This window comes from Coloeus monedula, assembly GCF_965178545.1.
Source record: "Coloeus monedula genome assembly, chromosome: 7".
In the NCBI taxonomy this organism is placed as follows: Eukaryota; Metazoa; Chordata; class Aves; order Passeriformes; family Corvidae; genus Coloeus; species Coloeus monedula.
The window spans coordinates 2875283-2893296 of NC_138787.1; the positions used below are offsets into that span (position 1 = coordinate 2875283).

The following is an 18014-nucleotide window of genomic DNA, read 5'->3' on the forward strand; positions in this document are numbered from 1 at the left end:
GACTGCCTAGCCTGACCCAGGTTAGTGGGTAGCTGGAAGAAGGCGAGAAGGCTGTTTTTTGATTGGCTCTATCTTGGATGTATCCACCCTGCCAAGGCCTTTGGGCATTTTCCAGCCATGCTGAAATCCCTCAAATCCCTCAAAAAAGGACTGATGGGGATCTTTGGTCTTGTTTGATCTGCTTAAAGCCAGAGTTCTGGTAGGGCAGGTGATGGGGGATGCAAATTATCCCCTGTTCAAACCTCATTTCCTTTGGTAGTTAAAGCTCTAGGGGGGCACCACTTGGTATGGAGTGTCTGTGCCATCCATCTGTGCACCCCAGCACTGGAGCAGGGGAGCATCAGCAGTCACTGCAGCAAAGGTGTGAACGTGGTCCCCGGCTGGGCCCAGGGTTTTCTCATGTTTCGCTGTTCTCTGTTACTTGTCTTTCTGCGGGAAATCCCTTTTCTGGTCAAATCAGAAGGGTAATTTAAATTTTGTAAAATCCCCCACGGTTTTGACCCATGTGGGCATTGACAGAGATCTCCTGCCGGGCACTGGGCCCAAAGATGCAGGTGGAAATTACCTGTCACCTCTGTTGCTTTTCCGCTTGTGCTTCTGCAGCACTGGGTTCAGAGCTTGTGCTCTGACCAAATCTTTTCTACAAGTGCCCTTTGGATTTAGCAATTCGCACGGTGAAAGCAGAACCAATGAACCACAGGCTTCTCTGCTGCTGCCTTTAATTAAAAATGCCATGTCTAACACCAGCAGATGTTCCTGCTATCGAGACTCGAGGAATAATTTAATGCCATGTAATGCAATGCTGACTGTGCTGCTTAGTCAGAAAGTGTAACAGACTTTTTTATTATTATTATTATTTCCTTTTGGGGATCAAATCCCTCAGTATTTGAAATCTCAAAACTTGGTAGTCTAACAGCCCTAATCAATTACTGCACTGAATGATCTCAGCAGCCCCATGTCTGTCAAACCAGTGCCGCAGCCCACGATGCCTCTGCGACCACGGTGAGCTCACAGGGCTTTGGGTGTGGAGCAAAACTGGCCTCAGAGGGGTGGCCCGAGGAGCAAATGAAGCCTCAGTTAAAGCCTTTGATTCAGACATTTGGGGAGAGAGGGAATTCAAAGATGAGGCTGTACCTCCTCCAATCTTTTCTTTAGTCTTCTGATGAAGAGGATCCATCCTGTCGCCTTCTGTGGGTGCTCAGGGCATCGAGCTGAGCACCCCTTCCTGGCAGCATGCAGTGGTTTCAGGATGTGCTCTGTATTCAGGTGGATGAGAGCAGAGGGATCCCTCTTCACAGAGCTTTGGCTCTTTTAACCCCTGGGAAAACAACTAATTTACAAAACTCAATGGAACTGCTTCCCTCTGCATGCTCCTTCCTGTTACACAATGAATCACGTAATAATTGTATATTTGTTGAGAAACAGCTGGGGAACTTCACTAAATGAATAAAATATCAGGTAGCAGTGTATTTCCATAAAAAAGTCTTTACCAGATGGGCAATTCTTTGAAATGAAGCACGAGGTCGACACGGATTTTTTACCTTCCTCGTCAGCCAGGCAGCCGAGCCATCCTTCAGCACAGGTTTGGGTCCGGAGCTTGGCATTGTTTGGAAATCCCATTTCCAGTCCAGCACGGTGAGGATGAGCCTTGCCTCAGCGGGGCACGGAGCTGCTGATTCATGCACGCACCAAATGCCTCTGCCTCACTATATCACACCACTGCTGAAACCCTTTTACTGGCTCTCTGTCATGTGACAAATTTATTTTAAAGTGTGCGGGCCTTATACCGCCTGGAATGGCTTTACTTGTACTTTAAATACTGCATAAACCAAATTTAGAGATATATTTCTTGCTTCCCTCTGTTCCCACATCACTTTTTTTGCTTCTGACTGTCCAATTGGTTGCAGTAATTCACTGCTGAAGAAGACATTTCTTAGATTTCCAAGAGCACCAGCTCCTTAACCTTTATAAAATTAAGGAAAATGAATCATTTGTGACTTTTACATCTTTCTTGAATGCAAGTATTTGTTAGATGCAGGCTGCCCAGGGCAGTGCTTTGCCTCAGTTTAACTTAGTTGTAAATGTTTGTAAATTCCCACATAATGTCTCAGCACAATGGAAACTATGCGAGCATCTGTGGATTTATTGAGAGAGACACTAACCATATTTCAGCTGGAGGAAAGGAAGAGGAGGCACTTATCTGGTTTACTGTCCTATACAGTATATATCGGCATCTCATATTTTGTGAACATAAATGCCAGGTTGACTCAAGAGATCTATGGATCAAGTGCTGTTTGTAACCTGCTCTGAATGCTTCAAATTGTGTTAAAGTTTCATCTCAGCAGTGAGCCTTTTGCCATCTTTCAGGATCCCTGGTGGACTGGGAGATGCTGGGAGCTGGGTTTTTGGAGCACAGGATAAGCACACAACAGCCAAGTAAGAAGGAGTAGAGTGTTAAGGCTGCACCTGGCAACTCTTCATTTCTAAGGGAAAAATGACAGGCTTAGCTTATTTTGTGAGTTTATCCTGATTCTGGCAACGTGAGGAGCAGGTCCCTGCCCCAGCTCCATCCCCTGCAGCCCAAGGAAAGGGGTGAGGGTGCCTTGTCCAGCTGTGTCCCTTACTGTCATCCCCCTCCTGCATCCAGGTGCGCTGGTGCATGCACACAGGATGGGAAGAGGCACCGTGGGACCTGCCAGTCCCCCAGCTTGCAGGGCTTGGGGACAAGGTCCTCTTCGGGCAGCACAGGCCCAGGGCACCTGTGCCTGCCCCTTTCCCTCCCCCAAGACAGGCAAGGAGGATGCTGTGCCCTGAAGCAGCTCGCTGCAGTCAGACCCTGACAGACACACATCCGAGCCCGCCTGCTGCCCGCGAGCATCCGACACCTCCACGTGTCCCTTACAAGGTGTGCTTTTAACACAAAGGGGTTTTCGTTGCACTTCCACGCTCGCCTCCGTGGCTGCTGTTCATTCCCCAGCGCCGCTTCCCTGGCGGATCCGCGCCGCCGGGGGTGCCGGGCTGTCGGCAGAGGGGACACCGCGCCGTGTTATTAACGCAGCGGGGCTTCCCTGAGCTCCAGCGAACAACAGCCCATTACAGAGACACAGCCACACTTTTCACAGCGGGATCCGGGCGCGCCGATGCAGCTCCTGCGCTGTCGATGGCAGCAAACAGCCCCACTCTGCGCCGGGGAAACGAGGCGTGTGATGATCGGGGGGCCGGCACCCATCCCGCCCTGGCCCTGGTTCTGTGAGGACAGTGTCAGCTTCAAAGGCTGCTGTTTGACTTTCCAGCCCCTCCATGGATTCCTCTCCAGGGATTAGGAGTTATCATGAATGCAGAGAGCATGATGCTGCTTCACCTTGTGATGTGTCAGCTTGCCCCAGACAACAGCAGCAAATGTTCTCAGATCCAACGAGCTGAGAGATTTCACAATTCCACATCTCGTGTGGAGCTCACTTCCCTGCACCTCTGGCTCATATTAGTAAAAAAGATAAATATTTAGCCTTCCATAAGTAAAGAAAAAAAATTCCCAATCTAAACCATCCCTGGCGTTCAGGAGCCACGGTGGGAACCAGCTACGAAAGCAGAGGAGTGTGACACTTGAAAACTGGAGAACCACCTTCTTAGAAGACATTAATAACTTATTAAGAAATACCTCCAGCCCTGATTTAACACCCATTTAAGTAGAACTCCCTCTGTCTAGATAAGGTAAGGCTGGGACACCCCCCTGATGTCTGTTTCCTATGACTATCACCAACCAAATTTTGCAGCTCCACGCTGCCATGTTGTTTTATGATGAAGTTCTCTCAAAGAATAACTTGCTCACTTTAATCATGTTTTGTCCGAGATTTATGGCTTGATGCTTATTCACTGGCGGAGCTTCTCCACGTGAAATGTCAGTAAGCCTGTTATAAATTGCTCCTGGCATTCCTGCTCTATCTTTTACTTGGCCAGGAGTATTTCTACCTGAAAGTGATAAATTCCTGCTATAACTGCTTTATGTGCTCCAGTAATTACGCTATAGAGGGATGGTGGGGGCTGCATCTCTGTGGAGGTACCACCTAAAAAACATCAGCCTGCAAAAGTGGGAGATTGGACTGAAGCCTGGGGTGCTGCAGGACATACAGGCTGAGGGAAAATCCACCCTGGAAACCCGAAATAATGGTGACTGGTTAGGTATCTCTCTCAGAGGAAGCTGAGGAATGGGCAGAAGAGAGGGGGAAGAAAATGAAATGTTTAAAGTCAGGGTGGAATAGCATTGGCATGGGGCAGGCACCGTGCCTGGGCTGGGTGCCAGACGTGAGGGGTGGGTGCCCTCAGCACCACGATGCCGTGTCCACCCACCTGTCTCAGGCCCTGTTTGCATAGGGGATATTTATGCAGTGTTAGACATGTTTGTTATAGATACACAAACACTGGAAAGACGCATGTAGGAGCATCAGGTTTGGGTATGTGATCGATTCGGATGCTGTTGTGGTATCAAGATGGGCTGAGACCAACAGCACGAGGTTCAACAAGGCCAAGTGGGTTCTGCACTTTAGCCTCAGTAATGCCCTGCAGCTCCAGGCTGGGGCAGAGGGGCTGGAAAGCTGGGAAAAGGTCTGGGGATGCCAGTGGCAGTGGCTGAACATAAGCCCAGGTAGACAAGAAGGCCAATGGCACCTGGCCTGTATCAGGAATAGTGTGGCCACAGGACCAGGGAAGTGATTTTTCCCCCATGCTGGGCACTGGTGAGGCCACACCTCATGCATTTGTGTCTGGTTCTGGGCACTTCAGGACACCATGGACATTGAGAGGCTGGAGCAGATCAAAAGAAGGGCAGTGGATCTGGGGGAGGGTCTGAAGCACCAGGAATGGCTGAGGGAGTTGGGGGGGCTCAGCCTGGAGCAAAGGAGGCTCAGGGGAGACATTCTGGCTCTGCACAACTCCCTGACAGGAGGGGGCAGCCGGGGTTTCAGGCTCAGCTCCCAGGGAACAAGGGAAGGGACAAGAGGAAATGGCTTCAAGCTGCACCAGAGGAGGTTCAGGTTGAACATCAGAAGATTAGACATTGGGAGGGGCTGCCCAGGGAGATGGTGGAGTTGCTGTCCCTGGGGGTGTTCGAGGAATGACTGGATGTGGCACTCAGTGCTCCGCTCTGGTTTACACAGTGGGGATCGGTTACAGGTTGAGCTCGATGGTCTCAGAGGTCTTTTCCACCTGTGTGGAAAATCACGCTGTGAAAAGCCAGTGTGCGTAAAGGAGACAGGGAGTCCTGCAACTTTATTCAAATAAAGGGGGAGAGTCCACTGGCACATACCCGCGTGGGGTTTCAGAGGACGCAGCCTCCTTTTATCCTAAACTCCTGGCCATATGTTGCCCTTTTCCTTTCCCCATCAGCTGAGGTACTAGGAAGGTACAGCCTTTCCAAAAAGGCTACTACATATTCCCCGTTGAACACGTAGGCCATTTGCCCCTAAAGTTTGGAAGTTCAGACGCTCTGGGTTCTGCAATAGGCCTGTGCAGACCCGTTTCTCCTATTACCCTAACATTCAGAAGTTTAAACTGTCCGGGTTCTATAACAAACTTGCGCAGTTTGATGCTCCTAGAGACAAAAAGACCCATTTTTCCTCAAGACTCTGAAGCCATTTTTTCAGACCTAGTCATTCTTGAAGACATTAACAGCCTATTTTTCCTATCATTACTGAAGACCCCCACCCATCGAGTCGTAGGTGAAGGCGTTAGCACCCGTTTTTCCGACCACACCCTAACTGACCCTGTGTTTCTGGGATCTCCGCCCCGAATTTCGCCCAGCCCGCCATTTCCCCCGCCCGCCCCGCCCCGCTCCCGGAGCGCGGGAAACGCTGAGGGCGGGGAGCGCGCGCGCGGTTCCGGCGCCTGCGCGGTGGCGGCGGGCGGGGGATTCGGAGCGGCGGCGGGAAGCGCTAAGGAGCTGCTGAGGGAAGCCATGAGGGAGGCGCTGCGCGGACGCTCGGGCAACCAGCCGGCCCCGGGCAGCCCCCTACGCCCCGCCGCCCCCTCCATGGCGCCGCCCGGGCACCCCTGGTCCCACACCCGCGCCGCGCTGGGGCGGCTGGAGAGGGCGCTGAGCTGCTCCCGCTGGTAATGGATGTCCTCCTTCCCCCTTCCCCCCGCCGTTTTCCCCCACGCCTCCTGCCGTGTGGCCGCGCGTGTTAAAAGTGCCGCGTTTCTCCTTCCTCTGCCCACAGCGCCGGCGTCCTGCGGGAGCCCGTGTCCCTGGGGCAGTGCGAGCACGTCTTCTGCCTGTAAGTACCGGGGCTCGCCCGCCGCCGCTCCCCTCGCCGCCGTGCTGTGGAGAAAGGACGGGGAAGTGGGCACCGGTGGTGCCTTCTGTCTCTCCGGGGGACTGAGGGGGAGAGGAAAGCGGGAGCTGCTGTTCCCCTGTGGGTCTCCTCCCGGAATGCTGATTCAGGCTTCAGGATGCTGGCCAGGTGTGAAGGGAACCCTCAGTCTGATGGAGGGAATTGTCGGCTTGTAGTGGAGTAGAATTCCAGAACAACTTGCAGTTCTCATCATCCTCAACTCCTTTCTCTTTCTCCTCACATGAAGAAAAAAGAGCAGCTTGCAAAGGTGTTTCCTGTTTCCAAGGGGCTTTTCCTCTGCCCCAGAGGGTTGGGTGGTGCTTGTTGGTTTGGCCTTCTACCAAGACTTTGCTCCTTCAGATCTGCATCTGTTCCTATTTTCATGCGCATCCAAACACGTTGGGATAGGCAGGATTACCTCTGCTTAGAGTTGGTCAAATATGAGTGCTTCAAAAAAGTGACTTAAATTAGAAACATTCGGCCAACAGGGCATTTCAGAGGGGGTGGTGGTCACGTTGCCTGTCGTAGGACAACTCACTGCATCGTCAGTACAGGCAGAGGCTGAAATGTTTGTGCCCCAGAATCGCATTTGGGTGAGGTGGTGGAAGCTTGTGGCTGCCCTGTGTGTCACTGCTCTTCACGGCATGCACATGCAAACAGGGGGAGTTAAAAGGTCCGCTCTGTGTTTTAAACAGTTTCTCTGCACAGCACAGGTGTAAGCAGTCTGATAAAATCCCACCTTTGTTAGGGTGGAGAGGAGGGATGCTTTCTAACCTCTGCTTGTAAGCCAGCATAGATACTCAGCTTTGCTTCCTGTTAATCTACAAGTCACTGTGTCAATGAAAGTTGAGGAAAACCCTCCCCTCCTCCCTCATGGATGTGTATCCTCTCCCTGTCTTCAGCTGCACTTATCTCATAGGAGTTTACAGTGGTGAAGGCCTGAAGGGTAAAATACAAGCAGAGTATTTCCTTGCTTTTTATTAGGGAGTAACTGATTATGGCACAGATGCCCTCAGCATCTCTTCCCCTAGTATGGATGTATTTAAAGATGCACAAATGACTTATTTCTCTCCAGACGTGTGTGTTCTTTCCCAGCTGTGGCTATTAATTGCTGTAGAAGATTCTTGAAGAGGGACCTTTTACATGGGCACGTAGGGATGGGACAAGGGGGAATGGCTTCAAATTGAAAGAGAGAAGGTTTACACTGAATATTAGAAAGAAATTCTTCCCTGTGAGAGGGTATGAGGCCCTGGCACAGGTTGCCCAGAGAAATGGCTGCCCTATCCCTGGAAGTGTCCAAGGCCAGGTTGGACGGGGTTTGGAGCAACCTGGGGTAGTGGAAGGTGTCCCTGCCCATGGCAGAAGGTGGAATGAGATGGGCTTTAAGGTCCCCCTTCCAAGCTGAACCACTCTATGGTTCTGCTGTCTATAGGAATTTTTAAAATTCTTTGTTTCATTTATATGACCTGTCTACAGATTACTTGGTTAAGTATCTCCCAGGAGCTTGTACAAGTTATAAGTATGAACATGTGGCTTAATAAATGTAATTGTTTGGGTGTTGGGCATCTAAGGCCTTGTGGTTTTATTTTGGATAACCCCATGTGTATTCTGGGTGGCAGGTTTCAAACACCCAGTTTGTTGAAGTTTTGTGGGGTTTTTAAGAAAAATTTTCCACACATCAAGAAGACAATGCAGTTTGTATTGATGAGCCTGGAAAGAATAGCTAACAGTAGTTATGAGCGCTCATTAGCAGCTATTTCTTGCTCCAGAAAAATGAGTTTATTTGCTATTATCTGAGTTATTGTTGTGCTTGATCTTTTCTTCTTTGTATGCCTGACCTTTTAGCAGCATTTCATCTGTCCTTTGATGACTGAGTCTTGGGCAGTGGCTATTTTTTAAAATAAACCTAAGGAAATTCAGATTAATTTGTTTAGAAGCAAATTAGGTAGGGCACGGAGGCAGTCTGCAGTACTCTGATGTGGAGTGATTCTGGTCCCCTGCTGAAGGCAGGCGTTTATTAACACACCCAGGGAGGGTTGGGGCAAATGGCCGGAGCTGGCTTCTGAAATATGAAGTGAAATGTGTGAAACTAATGAACTGCAGAACTCAGGTCACACATGAAACAACTGGTTCTCCCTCGGCATGGTTTTGTTATGGACAGGGATATTTATCAAGATCAGTTTCTGCGGTTTTATTGGAGTAGCTGTGCTAGGTTACCTGCAGTCATTATCAGTTGACTACAAAACCCCAACAGCTACATGTAATTAAGACATGTTGTGGTATAAAAGCCATTCTGCATTTCCTTTGCAGTGCCATTTACAGGGGTGGGAAACCTGAGGCCAGCTTCCCTAGAGGAGACCTGGTTGGCCCTTCCCTTTGCTCCAAGTGATTTGTCAATATCTAGAATATGTTGGAGCCAAGAGCTGTGCTTCAGTCTCCCAAACACAGCAGTGCCTCAGCCACGAGGGCCTTTGCCTGTTTAAGCACAAAACACACCTAGGCAGCAATTTTTACATGAGTAGTGAGACTTTGGAAATTAATTCACTCTTGGCTATGTGAAACTATAACCTGTATTTAATAGGATAGATTGGAGACAAGACATAACAATGGCCCTTGAATGTTGCAGTTCAGGTGGCAAATCATAAGGTCTTCTCACTGGCCTAATCAAAAGAATAAAAGCCTTCAGGCTGATATGGGGACAGTAGTATTACTGAGTAAATCTGTTTCCCCACCAATCCCACCATGGTCATCTGACACAAATGCTCTGAAAGACAGCAGTGATAAAATACTCTGAGCACCTAGAGATCCTCGTGGGACTTCATAGAGAGACGTGTTCACGCAGGTGAAACTTCTTCACAGCATCAAGCAAATTTTAACTAGGAGAAAGTGTAAATGGTGGTTTACTGTGGGTTGGCTTTCTGGCACTTGTTTAAAAATGGAAGGCTGCAGAATAGCAGATGTGTAGGAATGTGTAGTTTTAACTGTTTGAGCCTAATTGTTACTTGGAGACAAACAGCAGTGGAGCTTTTGAAAATTTGGATCGGCTTGTGAGTGTGGAAGTCACGAGGCACCCTGTTTTTCATGACAGTGTCCTGACGAGGCTCTGGAAGTGGGTTGCTTAATTATGTTCGGCTTGTCACTTGCCATGATAGATATGTCCTGTCCTGCATTTGTGACTAACTCGTGTGGGCTTTACAACAGCGGTTTGTCAGTGCTAAAATAAGAGATTCTCGCTGAGCACTTGGCTGGGAAACTGTTGATGGGCGGCTACAGTAGATAACTTACACGGGATAATGATTTTCCATTTGCCTTTCAGATCCTGCGTGGGTGACTGTGTTGGCACCGAGTGCCCTGTGTGCCACATGCCAGCCTGGGTGCAGGATGCACAGATCAACCGGCAGCTGGATAACATGATCCAGCTCTGCAGCAAGCTGCGGCAGCTCCTGGGCGCCGACGCCTCAGGTGAGACTCACCTGGATCCCTGGTGGCTGCAGAGTCCAGGCTGCTCCATTCCATCTCCCAGGCTTTACAGGGAATGAGCAGTGCAGCCCTGCTTAAAATTCTGAGAGGCTGTTCCAAATCATGTTTGGAAAATTTGATTTGAAGAGAACTGTCTGTATGGATTGCTCGTTCTTTGAATCTGTTTTACTAAGAAATCCGCATGAGCGGGTTAGTCCATAATTCATTAGAATCTGTCTTCCAAAATTAGATGAAAGTGGGAGAGATTGCCAAGTCACGTGGCACAAACCAGGGGCACAGGTTGTCATATCCTATGGGAGCCCCAGTGTGTAATGTTCTGCATTGTGTTAGGGGGGCCCTATTAAAGAATTAATGCAGCTCTTCTCCTGCCTCTTGGGTTTCTGTGCACTGAGTTGTGCCTGCTGTCCCAGTAATTTTCAGATTAGGGTTTTTGCACATGGGAAAAATTATCTATGGTCCTTGCCTAAAAAGGGAAGGAAGCAAGTCGTAATTCATTTATTTTCTGGTCCCTAACAATCAGCTAGTCTGCTGCAGTGAAGCTTTGTCATTGCTGACTGTGCTAGAAGATTGCAGAGAACGTACTCTGGGAATTCATCTCTATCAAATTTTAGGCTGCTTGTCAAAGTAGGAAAAACTGTAGTGAAATAAGCGTAGGTGATTGTGTGTTTCCTCTGCAAGCTCAGAGAGGAGCATTTATGTAACACCAAGTTTTAGAAAACATTCATTTAGTTGTCAGATACAGAATAGGTAACTTTTCCTTCATTGTTGATTCCTAATATGTTTGTCTAAATTAAAGATTCTTTTTCTATGTCTAATCCCATCGGCACCTTCATTCACTTAAGGAATAGTTCTTTATTGACACCAAAATGCATTTTAAGTGAGGAGGCTGGAAGCCTGTGTCCAAATGTAAAGGAATACATTTTATATAGATATAAAATCTTATGGTGGTTAAATCTTCTGGAGCATAGAAAACAGATGATGGCTTAAATAGGATTTCAGGGAAAGATTTTAAGTGATGAAAGCTTTTAAAAGCACACTTGGAAGAGAATCATTCTGAGAGGAACTATTTGTAATGCTATAAATAAAGCATTTAAAATACAACATGGGAGCATTATTGATACTGTTTAGATGTTTTGGAGAACTCTTAGAGATGGATTAATTCTTAAAAAAATTGGTCTGATGTTTAACTGTACTGAAAATTGAATAATACATTTAATCCCATAGTTCTTCTAAAATAAAGTCTTCATGGTGTGGCTAGGCTGCAGAACTAAATGAGGTTCTTTTTATCATCCCTTGTTCTGACTTAAAAGCAGACACAGAATAGAAGTTTACAAGAGTGTTTTATATTAAATGATTCAGGAGGTGCCTTTCTGTGACTTGTAATCTTTGCAGTGTGCTAAGGATTAGTACAGTGGCCTTTTGGATGTCTGATACTGAGGTTAGGAGAAAAACCTCCTGAGCTGGTAACAGTTCACTCTCAGGAATGGCTTGAATTCATAAGTAAATGAGCACACCTCTAAGAACAACTTCAATGTGTTGAAAAGGAAAAAAAAAAAGTATGGTTGAAAATCACAGCATTTTGTAGCTTTAGAGATTTTGAGAGCAATTTCTTCAGGTTGTTTTGTCCCTCATCACTGGCAAATCCGTCACCTCCCGTAGATGTCTGGATACATAAAGTTCTGCCTTGAACTTAACGTATCCAAAGTGAAATATGTTTGAGTTTGGAGAATCGCGGGTTCTTTTCTCTTGTTAAGGACTTTCTTTCATATTCCTACAGCACTGTACTTCTGTCAACAATAGTTTCTTCTCTTTTGTGTTAGAAGGTCAGAAATAGTACTTTATGTTCAAGTAAAGGAAATAGACCGAAAAATCAATCTTTCAGTGCAGGAAAGGAAGAGAAGCAGTTGAAAAAAAGAATATTTCCATACATTTGTTTTATGTCCCTTTTGCATATTTGCTGTGTATGCCTTGTTTTGAGACAGTTGTGGCTTCTCTTAAGTCTTCTGTTTGAGATCCTTGTTGACACTGAAATTTCTAAGTGCATCCTACTACTCATTGTTTTAGTCTCTGACAGAGCTAGTGCATGCAGCAAGTTGTGTGTTTTTCTTTTAAAAAGCCCCACAGAACTGCTGTGACTGAAAAGGATAGGGTTAAGCTCACACTGAATATTTCAAATACAAAATCTCTGTACCCTGAGGTTCCACAGTAGACATGAGAGGGATCTCACTTTGTATTCCATTGGGATAAGAATAGCTTTTGCCAAACAGCATGTGCATTGTAAGAAGCAGCAGCAAATAATTCAGGAAAGACTGCACAAAATAGCTACTACTTCCCTTTTAAATTAGAGGGAAACACAGCAAATGACACTCCTGGGGTGACTGAAAATGAATTGACAGACAACAAACCTGAAACTGGCTAGAAAATGCAAATTATAGGTGGAAAAATCAAGCTATAGGTAGGAAATGCTGAGCCTCCAAATTAATTCACTTGTTAGAGATTTTATATCCTTAGTCCATGGCAAGGTGAGGAGAGCTACCTGACCATTTCCTGCCTGGTGTTGCACCTTCCGAAGGGTAAAGGGAAGCTGGCTGGAAGGCACCACAGATGGGGATGTCTGGAGCTCAAACTCTTTAGCTCTAATGTTGCAGTCCAAGACATCTTGAGAACTGATGATGGGATTCACGGGTGGGTAATTAGTGAGAGCTTGTTGAATCATGGGCACAGTGTATATAAAACACGAGAGATGTTGATTTACGGTGATCATTTTGAAGGAAGTTCTAAATACTTAGGCAGACTTTCCTGTGTAATGTTCTTTAAAAAAGAAGAGATTGCTGTAAATTTTCAGAACCATCACCAACCATTTATGGTCAATTTTACCTTATTCTTTGTAGAAATCTGCTTCACTCTTAACACATCAAACAGAAAGTCTTCCTCCCTTCTCATGCAGGGCTACACCTCGCAGGTGTTGGTCAAAGCTTCCTAAGCTAGTGCAGATGCTGGTGGACAGTCAGAGAGATCACCTTTCAATCAGCCTTTATAGTATCATGACTTTGTTTCACATTTACTGGACAAAAAGACGTTGCACTCCTGTTTTAACAGATAACACAGCATTTCGTGGATGCTATGACATTTTTCGTAATATCTAAAGGTGATGTTTTGAATAGCTGGAATTTCTCCCTTTCCCCCTCGGTGTTGAATACTTAACTTGCAAAATAATCATTCTTCAGCGACGGCACTAATGTTGCACAGATGGTACCAAAGCGCTTCCCTTTGATTTTTAATAAGGGACTAGTTCGTCAAAGAGATTCTCAACTTCTGTTCTGAAACCCGTAATAGAGAATAATTTGAAAGGCACACAATGTGCATCATTATATTCCTTTGATGCAGATTAATGATAGCTAAACCACATTTCCTAATTGCTCCTTTTTTTCCCCCCTGCACTAGCCTGCTATTGCACTACAGCAGAATTTGGAGAGGGAGCTCTAGTTGCAAGGCGCTGACTATCTCCTAGTGTTTTTGTGTACTTTCAACCCTTTTGACACTTAAGAAATCCAACTCTATTAAATGTCAGCATTGAGAAACTTGGGCTTATTACGTGCAAATAACTCTAATTTAGAAATAATTCAGTTACTATATTGTGTATCTGAATGTTACATTTAATAGGTAATGGAGACTAAATTTACTGCATTTATTATAGGCTGATTCTATTACTGTTATTGTGGATGCTCTTTATGCCATTGCAGATTTTTAAAATCTAGGATTAGGAAGGCATGCTCTACTGATTCACCTTGTCTAAATACATCTCTAAAAATTTTTGGGAGGACACTTATGTATTAAAAAGATAATTAAATCGAAATCATAATAGTGGTTTTTTTCAATCCTGTTGAGATCTGAGCTCTGGCTTGAAACTCGGAGACAGCAGAGAATTCATTGGGATTGATTTTATTGTCAGCAATTTTCTCTGAAGGTACTTTAACTGAATGAACTTAGCCACCAGATAATAGCCTCTTTATATAAATTAACATTTACATATTAAACCATAAGAGCTTCCTTTCAGCTTCTTGGCACTGGGTCTCCCCTCTTTCTTTCTCCCTCTCACAGCTCTTGGTCCATCAAAAGATTCGATTTTCAGGAAAGGTGGATTGGCCGTTTGTCCAGATTACTTTTACTCCCTACCTTGTACACTTCAGAAATGGAGGAAGGGGTAGCAGAGTCTAAGAAAAACCAGAAAATTAATAAAAATGCAGTTTCCTCCCCAGCAGGGTGTGGAGATGCCCTGGGTGTGCAGGACTGGCCTCTGGATGGGGTGGGTCTCCTTGTCAGGATACGGGGATCTTTTAATCATGTCCACAAGTGCCTCCCTGTTCTAAAACGTGCAACATGCTCTCTTACACCTCAAGTCGTTGCAGGCGAGGAAAAATAATCCTGGGAAAGTATTTATTTGGCACGTTGTTACACTTTCAGCAGTGTTTTAACAGCCTGACTAGTAAGTCCCTGCTGAGCAACCAATTATGAACAGATCAGTTCAGGAAGCCTCGTGGTGGATTTTTCGCAGGCTTTCCTGCTGCCAGAAGTGGTACATCCAGTGTAAATGCTTCATTGTGTTATGCTGCTTCAGATCATACTTCTGAAGGACAGTGCCTTTGATTGAATTTGTCACTTGGACTTTAAAGTCTTGCTGTGCTATACACATCAAAAAGAATTCTGGCCATCGTAAAATTGTACAAATTACTTCTGCAAGCCGATTTTATTCTTTCTCTTTACTTGGGGATGACTGATAGTTTTAGCAAGGTAAATATTTTACAAGGAAATCTGCTAGTTTGTGTAAACACTGAAGGCAAGACAAGTAAATAGTAACTTGTGTTTTATATTTTGCATCTGTTTGCAATCAAGCTCTTGCTTTTTTTAGATGTTATTGTCAGAATGAGTTTGGATATGATCTCAAGGCTAGCTAGTTCTGAGATTTTGGTCTCAGTTTCAGTGTCTTTTTTCTTGTTTGCACCAAGCCCAGCCTTAAAGGAAAACCAAATAGCTGTAGTTCTGTACTTGATGATTATCTTTAGATGCCTAAATGATTGATTCACTAGCCTCAAGCTGTATTCTTAGTGACACTTTTGGTCCGATGGCTTACATATTCCTCTAGCTAAATCTAATATGTAACATGATTTAATTCAAGGGGTAAGTAGGGTAATTGGATTAAGACTAAGGAAACATTTAACTTTGCAATATTGCTTTAAAAGAAATCTGTGAACGTCTGTTTAATTGTTGAATTACACAGTTCTCTTTTAAGTGGAGTTTCAAATGCTTTTTTTTATGACTAAGGGATTGGAACCAGTGTGTTTGCTGCTGAGAGTTTATCCCAGCTTGCTGTGAAAAATGGGCTGTAGTTACTAACACCAAAAATAAAAGAGAAGGTATGCAGAAAATAAATTATCCATAGAAAGTTAATGCACTGAAATGAAAGTGATAGATTGTTGCAGTGAGTGTCTGTCACTTTTAATAATTGAGACTTCGTATAGTTTATTCCAAGAATGCTTAAAACCCTCCCCTCCCTTCTAATCTTGGTCTTAGTGCTGCTTCAGAAAAAAAATAGAAATAACAAAATTCATATTGGTTTTGTGTTTGCTTGCTATAAATCACCAAGACTTTTGTGAGTGGTAGTCCCTGAGGTATGAGGCAACAGAAGGAATGAGTAGTGCATTTACTTTGGAGGACTTGTCCAAATAACCTAAAATAACTTGGGTTCCCACGAAGGAATTGGTACAAAATCTGCTATAGTTCTTTTGTGTCAAAAGACCTGTCAAATTAAATTAGTGTCTAACTTTGAGGTCACTTTATACTCCTTAATTTATTCTTAAGCCATTGAGGACAGTATTTATAGTCCTTGTTCTCACCTGTTATTTCATGTGCTGGGAGTACAGGATATTCCTCTGTCATCTTGGTCATTGATTTGTAATGTGCTGTACAAATTGATTTATAAAATTGCTCCACTGCATATTTTTAAAGAAATGTTTGAGATATCAAAATGCTTAGCTTCCTTGAAATTATTTACTACCAAGGGGTAAAGGAGCAAATGACAGGACATGATTGCTTACAGATTTCCTATATATTCCTCTGATTCATCTGCCGTATCTGTGGAATCAGTCAAGATTTCTCAGCAATGCTCAACATTTTTATAAGGATATTATTTTTGCTTGCTTACAGCTATTCTTCCTTTTCATCTTCAGATGAACTGTAATATCTCTTTAGAAAATTGTTTCTGTGCTCTTTTGTGTATGCACATGCCTCTTTGTTAAACCTATTTCCAAGGAAAACTCAGTGAGAGAACCAACTTCTGTCCTTTTCTGACCTGGCCGGAACTCTTCTGTGCACGTGCTGTGTTGTGAACCCAGGCTGCTGAGGAATTTCTCTGCCAGGATGCTCACTTGCCTGATGGATAGCTGTAGCTGCACTGGGATCTCTGAGCTCCAGAGTGGCATGTGACCTTGCCAGGGCTTTTAAAGTCACTACATGTGTCTTCTCAGAAGGAATGAAAGCACTCATAGATTGTATTTAGTAACACTTCATCAGTTACTGCAGTTGTTGTTATGATTTTTATTTTTTTTTTTGCTTTGTGAGGTTCTGAAGAGTACTCCATAATTATTTTTACTCTTCCCTGATGTACTTAGATTCAGCAGAAGTTACATCCACACCGACTGACTCAGACTTGGGAAAAAAGAGCAAGAAGGAACAGATAAAAATGTGGTTCAGTCCAAGAAGCAGGAAGATTCGATGTGTTGTGAAGAGGAGTCAGGCTGAGACTAAAAGCAATGACCTTGGTCAAGACACATCTTCAGTTTATGATTTCTTTCCTTCCCCTCCTCAAGAGAAGCCCTCCAAGCCGACAAAAAGACCAACCCAGAGACAGAGGAAGAAGATGAAAAAGAAACATCTAGCAGACATTAACAAAGAGTGGAACTTAGAGAAACCTGAGCAGAAAGGAGTCGAGGAGAAGATTCCCAAGGAAAAGTGTGTGACCATCTGCAGTCAGCCAGTAGTGCTGTGCACTCCAGAACCAGAGAGTCCTGAAGAAAGACCTCAGCAGGAGTCTGTAAAGGAAGCTGACTCCAGCAACAATACAGAAGATATGGAAGTTCTACCACAGGCAGAATCCCCAGAGAAGAAAGATAGTGGTGAGGTTGTGTGCTCTGCACGAGATAGCAAGGAAAAATATAGTGCTGCAGAGACAACACTCTCAATAAAAAAAGCAGTTATGCCTTTGAAACGTGGAAGGCAGCAATCCAGACTTCAGGGTACTCCTCAGTCTAAAAGAGCAAGGAGAAGTGAGAGGGACGTTCCTGGGAAGTCAGGCAGGCAGGCCGATGGCTTAGAGGAGTCACTGCAGGGCTCCCCCATCTCCCCAGCGACGGAACACCAGACACCAGTTCAGATTTCTTCCTCTGCATCCAATCTCACTGACACTGGAATGAAGACAAGAAGATCTGCAGCCCTTCAAGTGATAAACAGTCCTTCACTTTCAGAATCTCCTTCTACCCCATCCACTTCCAAGACTTGCAGCCAAGTAGCAACACCACTCAGTCCTTTTGTGTTGAAATCCCCTGGTGGCAACACAATTGCCAGAAGGAATTACAAGGGAGAGACTTTGCTCCATGTTGCTTCCATCAAGGTAGGACCATCATCTTCTAGTTCAGCTTTAAACAGAAGTTTACAAAGACAATGTTGTTTTAAAAATATTCTGGAAACCAGTTACTTTAGAACACTGTGTTTTGGGGAGGGAAATCTCATTTTGTGATCTTTTTCTTCTGGGTTTATTGGGAAGTTTCCAATCTGATTCTCTGATTTCATAAAGAAATGACTGTTGGAATGATCAAAGATGATTATACTTGGAAACTCAAAGCATTACAGTTTCAGTTATACCTGTGAGTTCTAGGAAGTGATAAGCATTTAAATGTTTTGGCCTTGTGTGCCAGAACGCTGTCTCTGATTTGTCATAAGGAGTTTCGGAACTGTTTCAGATCTCTGATCTTGATCAGTTCAGTCTGAGCTGGTAACTCAGCCAGGACAAGATCTGAGTTATCTACATAACGATAACTGTGAGATATTATTTAACTATTATGTAAGCTTTGAGATCCACCACCTGATGCAAGTGTTGGCTCAAGGGGAGTGAGGTGCTGCACCCTGTGATTCCCATGCTGAGCCCTATGCTCT

At 45.0% G+C, this 18014-nt stretch overlaps 1 protein-coding gene across 1 annotated transcript in view; it reads left to right on the plus strand.

Moving 5' to 3' along the window:
• Window positions 1-5950: 5950 nt before the first annotated feature.
• BARD1 (BRCA1 associated RING domain 1) overlaps window positions 5951-18014 on the plus strand; it is a gene marked incomplete at both ends in the record, with an annotated part of 39915 nt that continues 27851 nt past the window's right edge. Inside the window, 4 exons of the mRNA XM_082285079.1 lie at window positions 5951-6105; window positions 6213-6269; window positions 9643-9788; window positions 16475-17472. Of these exons, the coding sequence (XP_082141205.1) occupies window positions 5951-6105; window positions 6213-6269; window positions 9643-9788; window positions 16475-17472 (1356 nt within the window). The remainder of the gene's footprint in view (window positions 6106-6212; window positions 6270-9642; window positions 9789-16474; window positions 17473-18014) is intronic.